General features: G+C 54.5%; 1 protein-coding gene across 1 annotated transcript in view; it reads right to left on the bottom strand.

Annotated features, from left to right (window-relative positions):
* Positions 1–300: 300 nt before the first annotated feature.
* Positions 301–12,272, bottom strand: part of LOC104507290 (rho GTPase-activating protein 26) — a gene marked incomplete at its 3' end in the record, with an annotated part of 47,594 nt that continues 35,622 nt past the window's right edge. Inside the window, exons 5-9 of the mRNA XM_010148521.1 lie at positions 11,755–11,820; positions 10,186–10,260; positions 2,481–2,568; positions 1,213–1,271; positions 301–406 (exon numbers count right to left, since the gene is read on the bottom strand). Of these exons, the coding sequence (XP_010146823.1) occupies positions 301–406; positions 1,213–1,271; positions 2,481–2,568; positions 10,186–10,260; positions 11,755–11,820 (394 nt within the window). The remainder of the gene's footprint in view (positions 407–1,212; positions 1,272–2,480; positions 2,569–10,185; positions 10,261–11,754; positions 11,821–12,272) is intronic.

Here is a 12,272-nt window from a genome sequence, read left to right as displayed (position 1 = left end):
CAACCCCATTCCCATGCCGTTAAAAGCTACACCACGTTCCCAGCAGCATTTGGGTTTCTCTGGGGCCAGGGCACGGCTCCATGGGCAGGGGGTGGCAGGGCAAGCCCCCTCCCTCCTGCTCCGTTCCGCAGGTCAGCCCTCATTGTGTTCATACACGGGTTTCCAGTTACTCTATGATTCTACTTGCCAACCAGATATGACTCAACACCACACACACACACATAAGGAAACTTTTCTACCACTATTAACTTTCAGAGGAAGTGGAAAGAAGAGAGAAAAACATATGGGTCACACACATACTTTGCCAAGTGGTTCATGAGCAAGTGCAGCATCTGCCTGTTTTTCTCCGGGAGCCGATGAACGAGGCTGTGGATCTCTGACACCCTCGACTCCTGATTCTCCAGTTCTGCATTGGAAATAAAAAATGATTTATCTCTGCATCAGCGGGGTTGTTACAAACATTAACACCGACAGACACTCCCCAATCCACCCTACACCCAGGCACGCCATGGATGCTCTCCACAGCACTCCCCCTTCCCACCAACTCCAACCAGTTGTTTCTGAAAGGAAGAAACCCTCGGACTGAAGCCGAGAGCTGAGAGCAGATGACAGCCATGATCAGGGAAGGGGCTGGCTGTACCCAGCGTTCCTCCAGCTTCAGCAACAGGAACATCAGCACATTCCCAAGCACCACTGGGACGTGCTCAGTGCCCGGCGAAATTCCAGCATCTGGTCCTTAACAGGCTGGCTGGCTCCGGGGGTGCTGGCAGATGTGCCCCGACAGCCTACGTGGGGGCTAAGGAGGCCACCATCAATGTGGCCACGGGCCACATGAGCCCCCCTGACCCATAGCCCCACCAGCCCCTTCTCTAGGCAGGCAAAGGAAGTTGGCAGACACCTGCTCTGCAATTAACCCCATCCCACCCCATAGGTGGTGCTTGAACCCCGGCCCCCCTCACTGTGGCAGAGGATGGTAAAGCCAGACAGAATGGCAGCAGCAGCTCCTGCCCCCGGCCAGCTCTGCGCTCCCCCGGCCCCATCCGCGCTTCCCTTTCATCTGGTTATGTCCCAAACAACAACATGCCCCTTGTCTCCCGATTCTTCTGCTGCTTTCCGGGACTTAAGAACAAGGAGGGCGGCAGGGAAGCGGCAGGGCAGGGGTTACACTCAGCTACGTGCCAATAACGCTGCCATAAACATCAACAAACTCACTTGCTGCTTTGATGAAGCTCCTTTGAAATTGGTACATCATGAGCGGCCCCGGAAGCATTCTGGGAGATAAAAAGGTAACACAGAACACCTCTGAGTAACACAATCCAGAGAAATAAAGCTTTGCCCTTACCATAAACTCAGCTCTGTTTTAAAAAGTGCAGAATTAAGCAACAGCAATTCTAATTAATTCCCCCCATCAGAAGGAATAAGATCTATTAAAGTGCCTTGGATTTATCCCTCCTCCCTTCTCTGCACCACTCTGAATTAACTTTTAACTTCAGCGTGCCTCCAGTAACACAGTTTCAGTACATCAGTGAGCCCGTGATTTGCAAGTAAACTTAAAAATAAATTAAAAAGAGAAACAAGCCTGTTCATAAAACTTTCACGGACACCCTTCCCATTAAATTAAACTCCCCATTCTCCCCTCCCACTTCCACATCCCTTCAACAGCCCATTTGGCAATGCCGCCGTTCTTCATCGCTTTGCAAACAGTTCGAACTCTGGAGCAAAGGTTGGCAATCATGCAAAATCAGGTAGTTTTGTGATTTTCTAGGCTGGGATCCACCGAGCTAATTATGCTCATCTCCCTAATTGGATTTAGCCTCTCTCTTGCACTCTCTCAAACAAAACCCAACACCCAGAACACCAACGCTGTGCACGAAGCTGGAGTCGCGACAGGCAGAAGCATGCTGTGGGTAACGAGACGCTGACGGCTGCCAAGGCTCATCCTCTGGGATAACCCACCATGGCATCAATGCACACAGAATTCCCAGCTGAGGTAAAGCTCAGCACCCAGTTCTGAACAGCCCCAAGAGAAGCACTGGGCTCTTCCTCTGCCACACGCTCGTGGGGTGGAAGCACATCCCTGGGAGTGTCCAAGACCAGGCTGGATGAGGCTTGGAGCAACCTGGGCTATGGAAGGTGCCCCTGCCCATGGCAGGGGGGTTGGAACTAGATGATCTTTAAGGTCCCTTCCAACCCAAACCATTCCATGATTCTTTGCAAACTAAGGGAAAAGCTTAAACCAAGGCAGGATACCCAAGAATGAGCTTTTTAAACCATGTCTGTATGATAGATGCAGAGAGCTGATCGCATTCCCCAAATCCTGCTCAAACATGATGGAAGGTCAAGGAAACAGCCAGGATAAATTCTCCAGGAGCAGTTTCTTGTTTCTGTTAAGTGCTCTAGTTAAGGACCTGCAGTAGCACCCCAGCCCATCACCAAACCCTTCCTGCAGCCGCACGACAGGTATGGCTTTTCTCCCTTACCTCAGGTAGGTTTTCAGTGCACTAGTAATGGTCTTTATCTCCCACTCCGCGCAGATCTCTGTTTCTGTTTCTGTGGCTGTTTTGGGATCTAAGGAAAAAGAAGAAAAGAACCAAAGTAAGGATAATACCAGCTCATGGCAGCTGACCAGCTCAGCTGTGTGGGAAGACCATCACATCCCATGTAGGAGCTATTCCCAGCCCAGTGTCCACAAGCCAATCCCCAGCAGACATTTCGGGAGGGAAGTGGGGTTTGTTACACGGGATGGGCCATGCTCACTTGCACGGGATGAGAAGAAGAATAAAACACGGATCATGAGCAATGGGCTCGGCAGTTTGACTCAAAGCGTGACATCCAAGGGCGCAGGAGGCTGTGGGGAAGCTCCTGTCGCCTCGCAGAGCAGGACTGGATTCCAGCTGTGCCAGCAGGAAGGACAGGAGGAGCACCCAGGGCATTTTGAAGTGGGAGTGCAGGGACAGCTGCGGCTGGGGGGTGTCGCTGGCACAGCAGAACTGCACTCAGTTTGGTTTATCACCTCTGACCTCTTGCTGTCATCCTGTTGTGTTCCTCCACCCTCCCTTCCGCGGGCTGTTTCTTGCCATCTTTAATTTTTAAAGGTCGGATTCACCCTCCTCCATCCTCCAGCAGACGCAGGGGTCCGCAGCAGCTCCTGAGCCACCTCCAGCCTCCAGGAGCATCGGCAAACCTCCCAGCATGGCAAGAACCCAGCCTGGACCAGACCCTCGGCGCACAGCGATGGCAGAGGTGGAGCTGCCGCCCACCCCCACCCACCGCAGACCCTCACCCAGCACTCCACATAACGCTGCGGGGAGGGGGCCGCCCACACAGCCGTGACGCAGCTCTTGTGGCACCTGTGAGGAAGGTCTGCAAGCTACAGCCAACGTGCATGGCTCTGCTCCAAGGGCACTTCTCAGGTCCTTGCTCCCACCCTGGAGCAGAGGCAAGGTTGGAGCTGCTCCCCTGCTCTGCCTCTCCAGGATTTACACTCCTGACCCTCCACGGCTGCCGTAGAAACACACATGGATCTTCAAAACAGTCCCTGGCAATAACTGCTTTCTCCTGATAGCTTCAGCTTTGAGAAGGGGCAGCAAAGGACATCGGAGAGGTACGAGCCATGTTACACAGTGCTGATGGTGGCTATGCTCCCCAGGTCCCAGCGGGTCCCTGAGGGCAGCTCTGGGCACCGAGACCCTCTTCGTGCTGACTGAGCAGACTCTGCATCCATCCATCCTCCCCGCTGAGCCCTCCAGTGTAGCCAAACCTCCAGTTACTGCCCAATGGTGTTGCTGGGATCCCTCAGCCATTTCCGTACCACACTCCATCTCCAGGCACGCGTGCCCGGGAAGCTCTCCGCGTGTGGGCAGCTCCATCAGTCAAGCTCCCAGCAGAGCCCCAGGCCGGGATGGGATGTGCCAGGCTGTGCAGAGACAGGTGGGTTTGTGCTTCCCAGCTGACGGCTGCTTTCTGCAGAACAAGGAGATTCCAAACCAGTGTCTGGAGCAGGAAAGGTGCAAACAGCGACCCTGGCTCCAACGCTGGAATGGCCCAATGCAAACTTTGCAATGAGACCCTGGAGAAGATGGGCAGGAGCATCGTGAAACAGCAGGATGCTCTCCCAGAGCCAGGCAGAGGGGAGCTGCACAGCTCCTGGGAGTGTCTGACCCAGCACTGGACAACCCAGCACCCCAGGACACAAGGGGTTTTGGCACCCTGGCACCGCCCATCCTTACCCCACACCCCATCTCTGCCTGGGGATTCACAGCACCGGCTCACAGGTCCCACAGGAACCACAGACCTGCCATCAGATCCTCCGGCTTCCAGCTCTATGCGGTGCGAGCGTCGGGCCAGGGAGCCTCTGAAGTGCCTCTATTTCATCGTCAAGCACTGCAGCATGCTTGCCTCCATCTCCCCTGCAGCCCTCCTTTCCTTTCTGCATTTTTCCCCTCCTATCTTTCCTTTAAAGAAATCAGGAACACCCTGCAGCTGTTCTGGACGATGTAAATAGGAGGCTCTGGACTGGCAGCCCAGCCCTTCCCAAGGCGGATCCGACCCGTGCTCGCAGGAATCTGCAGCCCTCTGCTTCTCCCTGCTTTCTGCAAACCACCAACCCAGGTCAGGAAGCCGGACTTGTTTGCATAAAGTCCTGTAGCGAGATCAATAAAGCTGATTTCTGGGAAAACACCTTGATGCTCTGACAATAAAAGAGCCCTCAGGAAGCAGCAACCGTTCCCTTTGGCACCTCCACCCACGCCGGGACCCTGCTGCCATGGGGGGTCCCAGGGACCGCTGCCATCTGCACACCCATCCCAGTAGGCACCAACACAGACGGCACCTTTTTTTCCAGTCTTTGCTGAGAATTCCAGACGGATTCCTCAAAAGCCACCCTCGGGTTGTCGTTACGGGGCTGGGCCATGGACACTTCAAGCACAGTGCCAGGGACCACGAGTAAGGACAGCGACTGCTCCGTGCCAAAGTGAGGAGCACTGCACCAGTCACAGATGCGGAGAAGGCAGGAGCAGGGCTCAACGTCTCCCCGTCTGCAGCCATAAGCACCTTGGTCCTCTCCTGCTTCATGAACGCCCTTTGCTAACTTGCTCCTGGCATCGACAGCTGGAGCCTCGTTGCCATGGGAAGAGGCTGGGAGAGCTGGGATGTTCAGCCTGGAGAAGGGAAGGCTCCAGAGAGACCTCAGAGCCCCTTCCAGTGCCTGGGGGGCTATGAGAAAGCTGGGGGGGACTTTTTCTAAGGGCAGGGAGTGACAGGACAAGGGGTAACAGGTTTAAATTGAAAACAGGGAGGTTTAGATTAGATATCGGGAAGAAATGCTCCCCAGAGAGGGAGGGGAGGCACTGGGACAGGTTGCCCAGAGGAGCTGTGGATGCCCCATCCCTGGAAGTGTCCAAGGCCAGGCTGGATGAGGCTTGGAGCAACCTGGTCTAGTGGAAGGGGTCCCTGCCCATGGCAGGGGGTGGGACTGGGTGGGATTTGAGGTCCCTTCAACCCAAACCCTTCTGGGATTCTATGATCTCTCAGAGCTCTGGAGCTGAAGGCTTTGACTGCACCAAGCTCCAAGTGAGCTGGACCTGGAAACACAACTGGGAACTTGTTCCCACTGAAACCCCTGGGAAACACCCACAGGTGGCCTTGGGAGACAGGGCTGTGGGTGCTTTCAGTGACATGGAAGTGCCACACGTCCCCGAGAGCCGGAGCAGGCGCAGAGAGGCACTCACCGTGCCCAAGGCCAAGCCTGACGCCAGATACAGCTGCCAACGCCATCTGGTCCTACGGATTCGACTCAGTGGGTATTTGTCTTCTCACGGACACGTATAATGCGCTTTTGAATTTTAAAGCAATAGGTAAGCATAGGGTAATTTTAAAACTAATTAAAAGAATGCACTGAAATAAGAGTTAGGCTTTCCCTCAGGGCAAAGGGTTTACTTTAATTAAAAAAAAACCCATCAAGAGGAGCACTTGGAAAAGTAAACATTTAAGAACTGTGTTTTCACAGAAGCATCCCGTGTGTCCCGCAGCAATCGCACAAGCGAACACCATCCTTCCTCGTCAACGCCAGCGCAACTTCCTCTATCACACCACCGTTTTAAGGAGGCAATTTTAAGAGATTAAAAATAAGCCTGGCATAGTGAAAAAAGTAAATTAAACAAAGAAAAAAAACCCTCCCCTGTTTAAAAAAAAAAAAAAGCCCTTTTTAATAGCAAGGCCTTCGCTGAAGCTGAACAAACAACTCAAGTCTGGATGCCTTTTGAAAAGCTCATCCAGGAGTTTATAGACATGATTTATGGAACACGGTGAAATCCGAGGGTCGGCCTCATGAAAAGGCTGGGAGCAGATAATCAGTTCCCCTTGACCTTCAAATTTATGAGTCAGCAAGAAGTTGTCTTTGTGGGCTACAGATGCAGCATCTGCCTCCGCAGGCAGAGATGGCTGGAGCCAGCACCACGGCGCACTCGTCTCGGCACAAGGACACATTTCCACAGGAACTGGTGTAAATGTGAACCAGGCCCTGAAAGCACCCACCGGCCAGACTCAGTATTAACCCTGCAGTCGCTTGTTGCTGCGAGTTATTAACCTGGTGTCCCTTACCAGATACGAATAAAGCTGAAGTGAAAGGGTAAGGGGAAAGGGAGGGAAAAATGAACAGCCCCAAGCGTTTTACTCCAGCGGAGACGGAGGAAAGCACTTTGCTCAGCCCAGGACACAGCGGCCACAGCAGCATCACCCCCGTGCCCATTCGCTCATTCTGCCTGGTCACAAATGCCACTCGGACAGCGCTTCCCAGCTCCCCCCAGGCTGCGAGACCAAAGGGGGTTATCACTGACAGCCTCCCACGGGGGACATTTGAGGAAAGAAAAGGGAGCTGCAACCCTCCAGGTCCAAACCGAGAAATCAGAACATGTTTTCTTATGGCCGGATCTACATAGAAATTCAAGGGCGGAAAGAATACATTCCCATTCCCAGAAAATTTGTTTGGCTGATTTGTTTTCTCCCTAGAGGCAAAAAGCAGCAGCGGAGGAGGAGACGGGGATCCCATCCATATCCAGGCGTTCACCCCTGCAGACCCCAGGTGACGGGATGGGCAGGGAACGGGGCAGGCTGTAGCCCAGCAGGCGGGTGGGCAGCCCCAGCTCATCAGACACCCCTAAGTGCACAGACGTGACGGAACCGCAGCCAGACAACGGCGTGCAATGCCAGGGACGTTCCCGAGGAAGCCAGCCCCGGCTGTGGCAGAGCCCATGGCAGGCCCAAAGCCCTTTCTAAGGAACTTCTCCATCTGCTTCCTGGGGATGCAGAAAGCTGCTGCCGTCAACACAGCCGGTTTCAATTCCTCACTTCTCCACGGCCAGGGGAACCGCCTGGGGCTCCACCTCATCACCCAGCCCGGGTGGCTCAAAGGATTTCCACAACAGCCACAGGGCACTCAATCCCAGCAGTGAGGGAACATGGGGAGCCCCACTCAGCAGCTCGGATGGCTCATGTGGGAGGAGCGAGACACGCCAAACAGGAACACTCCACTCATCTGAGTGCCGAGTTTCAACAGCCCAGAAAGCCAACCCCATCCTGGGCTGGATCCGGAGCAGCGTGGCCAGGGGGGTGAGGGAGGAGATTCTCCCCCTCTGCTCCGCTCTGGGGAGACCCCCCTGCAGTTCTGCTCCAGCTCTGGGCCCCCAACAGCAGAAGGACACAGAGCTGTTGGAGCGAGTCCAGAGGAGGCCCCGGAGATGCTCCGAGGGCTGGAGCCCCTCTGCCATGGAGACAGGCTGGGAGAGTTGGGGGGGTCAGCCTGGAGAAGGGAAGGCTCCGAGGAGACCTCAGGCCCCCTTCCAGAGCCTGGGGGGTACAAGAAAGCTGAAGGGGACTTGTCCCAACGGCAGGGAGTGACAGGGCAAGGGGTAATAGGTTTAAACTGAAAGAAGGAGATGGAGATGGGACAGCAGGAAGGAATTCTTCCCAGAGAGGGTGGGAAGGCACTGGGACAGGTTGCCCAGAGAAGCTGTGGATGCCCCATCCCTGGAAGTGTCCAAGGCCAGGCTGGATGAGGCTTGGAGCAACCTGGGCTATGGAAGGTGTCCCTGCCCATGGCAGGGGGTGGGACTGGGGGGGCTTTAAGTTCCCTTCCCCCCCAAATCATTCTGGGATTCTATGATCTGCTAGCACCGTCTCTGTCCTATGTGCCCACCCCACAATAACTCTGTCATGGGAGCTCTGACACAGAAAAGTTCGTCCATAACAAGTACCCGACCACCTGCTGCCCACGGGACAGCTCTTCTCCCCGAGGCAAGCACAGTGCAGATGCACCTCATGCCAAAGGCCTTCCCAGCAGCATCACCGACACCAGCCCCCGCTCAGGGAAACCTGACCTGTCTGCCATTTAAGCCACATGTGAAGGGTAACACCGCCCACGTGGGTTTCTAAACCAAAGGGAAACCCGCAGTTGGAGCGCAGTTCGGCTCCTCCACTCACGAGGGTCAGTCCGAACAGGAGCATTGGAGCAGCACGGCGACGCTCCCGGCAGGACGTCAGAGCCGAAGGGCGTTAGACAATGGACACTCTTCTGTTGGACACAGACAGCCTAAACACCACTAGGATTGTCGAAGGCGATTTGGAGAAAGATACGGCGTCACAGGTTTGTAAAGCGTCTCAGCAGTCAACAGCATGGGAGATCCCCAAAGAGGGTCCCACTTCCAGCACCCACCTGGCCACCCGCGGCACCCCCCAGCACGCGCTTGCCACCGACAACTAAGGGAGACGTGCCGGGACAAAGGAAAGCCACCGGCGATATATCACGGCATTATGAGACGTGAGGTCGACAGCTGAGTGGCTTCAGCCGCTGCGGAGATAATGGATGCTGGAGCGTGTCCAAAACTCCGAAACCCTCCCAGCTCCGGAGAGCTCCAACCAAGCGAGTTTTGCCATCTGTCACAGCCCCGCAGCCCGGAGCTGACACAGCCTGAGACCGCCCTTGCCAGGAGAAAACAGGATCAGCGGCTCTGCTAGCTCGCGAGACGATGCGCCAGCACGAAGAGCACAGAGGACCCGGCATGTCAGACCCTCTGTGCCCTGGACACCCAATCCCCAGCCTATTTTTCTCGGCAGGCAGCACCGCTCTCTGCCCGACGCTCCAACACACCCGTGCCAAGCGTGTGCACCACGGGACGGCCCGGCCCTGCCCTGTACTCAGGCGGCTCGCAGCACATGCTCACACCCCCCAGGACCCACGCCAAACCTCTACTAATAAAAGAGAAAGTCACCAGCTCTTGTGACTGAGGCGAACTTCCCAAATGCCAGAGCAAAACCAGAGCAGAGAGGTCCCCTTGCATCAGCCTCTGATAAGAGCCTTGCCCTCCTGCTTCCTAATTATTCCTGGATTATTCATTTTCTGTAGGTTACCACTGACAAGCCTTAACCGCCACCTCGGGCTTTGCTCAGTGAACACCTTAACAGTGGGAAAACAAGGGGGAATTGGGAGAGGAGAAGGAAAGCTGCTGAAAGTGAAATACATGTATTAAAAGGTTCAGTCATGTGGAGCAACCACCACAGCCTCAGTCTTGCCATCTCAGAGTTGGGGAGAGGTCTCTGAGGGCTCCCAGGCAGCTCCAGGGTGGCTGCAAAGGGTGGCCAGTGCTCAAAGAAGCCCCCTCCACGTCAACACCAAGCTCTGTCATGGTGTGACCCGACACCTTCTCTCCTCCTGAGCACCCGGAACTGCAGGATGCGATGCCTCAAGGCAGGAGGGAAACACGTGCTGGAAAGGTCTGGGCAAGACCGTGCTAAAACAGGCACAAGAAGGTCCAAGGGGGTAAGAAGAGCCACAGGCAGCATGCAACAAGAGAAAGTAATTAAAAAGTACTCTGTGAACAACGTGGCAGGTATGAGATTACAAACCAAAGCTTTCAGCTATTTCTTTGAAGATTTTAGTTTGCTTTTGGGAAGGCTGCCAGCGTGCGAGCCGGACACCAGTGACTGCACCACACCTTTCAAAGCCTCGACCTACACAAGTCCTACCTTAGCAACCTGGCTGTGGTAGCCCGGGATGCCCCAGCCTCTAACAGCGTGTGGCCCCAGGAGCACATTCACCACGCTTCGGTACCCCAAAAGACTCTGCTCTCGGCTGGCAAGACTTCAAAGCTGCACAATCTACTCGCCTTGAACAAAACAGGAGATACTTACCCATTAATATACTCAACAGCTTTTGAACTCTGGAGTTTACCCCGACGATTCTGTAGAGCCCTTGCTCATTGATCCCTAGGAAAAACAAGGAGCTTGTTAGGAGAATGTCGAAAGAGCTACTGACTTTTTATTCATTTCTTTGGCTTCTCTAACAGCAAAAATAATTAAACCCTCTCAACAACTACACACAAAATTAGAGAAGAGAGTAAAATTTTATTTTGATGTTAGGGCTTTCATGTATTGATTAAAAGTATTACCCCCCAATTAGCTCAGTAATAAAAGATCCAAGGACATCTTTCCTCCCTACCACTATCAGCAAGGGAGCGCGGCTGCACCACGAAGGATCTGCCCTTCACACACACAAGGGTGGTTTTGGACAAATTTACTCTGCCAGATTCTTCAGGTTGAATCCCAGAATGGTTTGGGTGGAAGGGACCTTAAACACCATCTAGTTCCAACTAGATCCATCTAGTTCCATGGGCAGGGACATCTTCCACTAGACCAGGTTGCTCCAAGCCTCATCCAGCCTGGCCTTGGACACTTCCAGGGATGGGGCATCCACAGCTTCTCTGGGCAACCTGTCCCAGTGCTCCCCACCCTCTCTCTTGAGGTCTGAGCCTTCTGCATGTTCTTCATACAGAGAACGACGAGAACCAAAGGAGCTGCTAGGGCAGGGAGCAGCCAAAGGACGTGGTGCCAGAAGCCCCCAGGTTGGGTGTGCTGCACCGCCCCAGCTGGAGCTCTCTGGACTTGCCCCAGGAGCTGCATTTGCCTCATTCGGTCTCATCAATTCTTTTAATTACTTCCTCCCATATGGCTTTTAAACTACAGCTTGGATGTTACTGAGCTGTGGCTAGCACAAAAATCCCTGGGTAGTCCCAGTCCTGTGGGATGCTGCACAAGCCCAGCAGCTCCCAGGTGCTGCTTTGCTCCCGAGAGCAGCTTCTGAGCCACCGCCAGTTATTACAGGGGAAAACACCACATTTCAGCACCCCCCAACATATTACGCTGCCTATAGGCAGGAGGAAGAGCCCCGTGAAAGAGGAGAGGCAGAAATACTGCCAGCTCAGAGCCCTGCTCTGCCCAAAGCCTCCCGGGGGGACGCTTGCCCGGTGCAGACATCTGCGCCCTCAGAAGCGACGCGAGCACAACACCCAGATTTCACTGCGAGGGGGCTTACGCCAACCAGCTCGTCCGCCTGAGTACACCTGGCCTTCCCAAGAGACTTAGGGGAAGGATTGCAGCCCGCATATTTGTCATCCCACACGAGAGGAAGCGCTCTGCAGTGGCACCGCACGAAGGGGTGCTCAAGCGAAGTCCCCAGCTACGCCCCCTTCCCCATTTTTGTAAGTCCCCAAGGTGAGCTGAACCCTCCTAACCCCGGCCATAGGGCAAACGCGTGTCTGAGCAACGCATCCGCCGGAGCATCTCCCGGGGTTTATCTGATGTGGGTCTCCAAGGGTTAATGAATCATTTTCGTTCATGAAAAGAGCAGGTAAGCCATTGCTACGCTGCTGCAGCTGCAAGGCCAACCCCCCAAAACCAGACCATCTGGTGACCCCGCTCTACCTCTCGTCTCAACAGCGTGTATGCACTTCTTGATAATGCTGAAGCCGATATTATCCAACTGGGCAGCTGAAAGGGAAAAGAAGAGAGAAGAGATGAACATGTAGCAGAAGGACGGCTTCACGCTGAGCACAACCCTCCTCCCACAGCATTCACAGTGACGCTGCACCCTGCTCAGACCAGGGGGAAGGAGAGGGAGATAAATTAGGTGTTTGCGGCGGCAAGGCACGAGTACAGCAGCTTGTTCCAGGTGTAACCCAGGCGGGCGCGGAACACTCATCCGTCATTTCAGCCTCCGCATCCCTCCAAACCGGCACCTCCCACGCTGCCGCGCAGCACAGCCCCAGGCTACGGCAGTGATTTACGTCTGCGCTTGGTCAAAACATCAATTGAAGATGAAGGTGAGATAACCCGAAAAGACCTTTGTCTTTGACAACACGTTGCTTGGAAAAAAAAAAAAAAAAAAAGGGAATTGTGTATGACACAAATCCTTGAAAACGGCACATGAGGAGGATTGCTTG

Source organism: Eurypyga helias, unplaced genomic scaffold (genome assembly GCF_000690775.1).
Source record: "Eurypyga helias isolate BGI_N326 unplaced genomic scaffold, ASM69077v1 scaffold14623, whole genome shotgun sequence".
NCBI lineage: Eukaryota > Metazoa > Chordata > Aves > Eurypygiformes > Eurypygidae > Eurypyga > Eurypyga helias.
The sequence above is the reverse complement of the archived record's forward strand: the minus strand, read 5'-3'. Positions and strand labels throughout refer to the sequence as shown.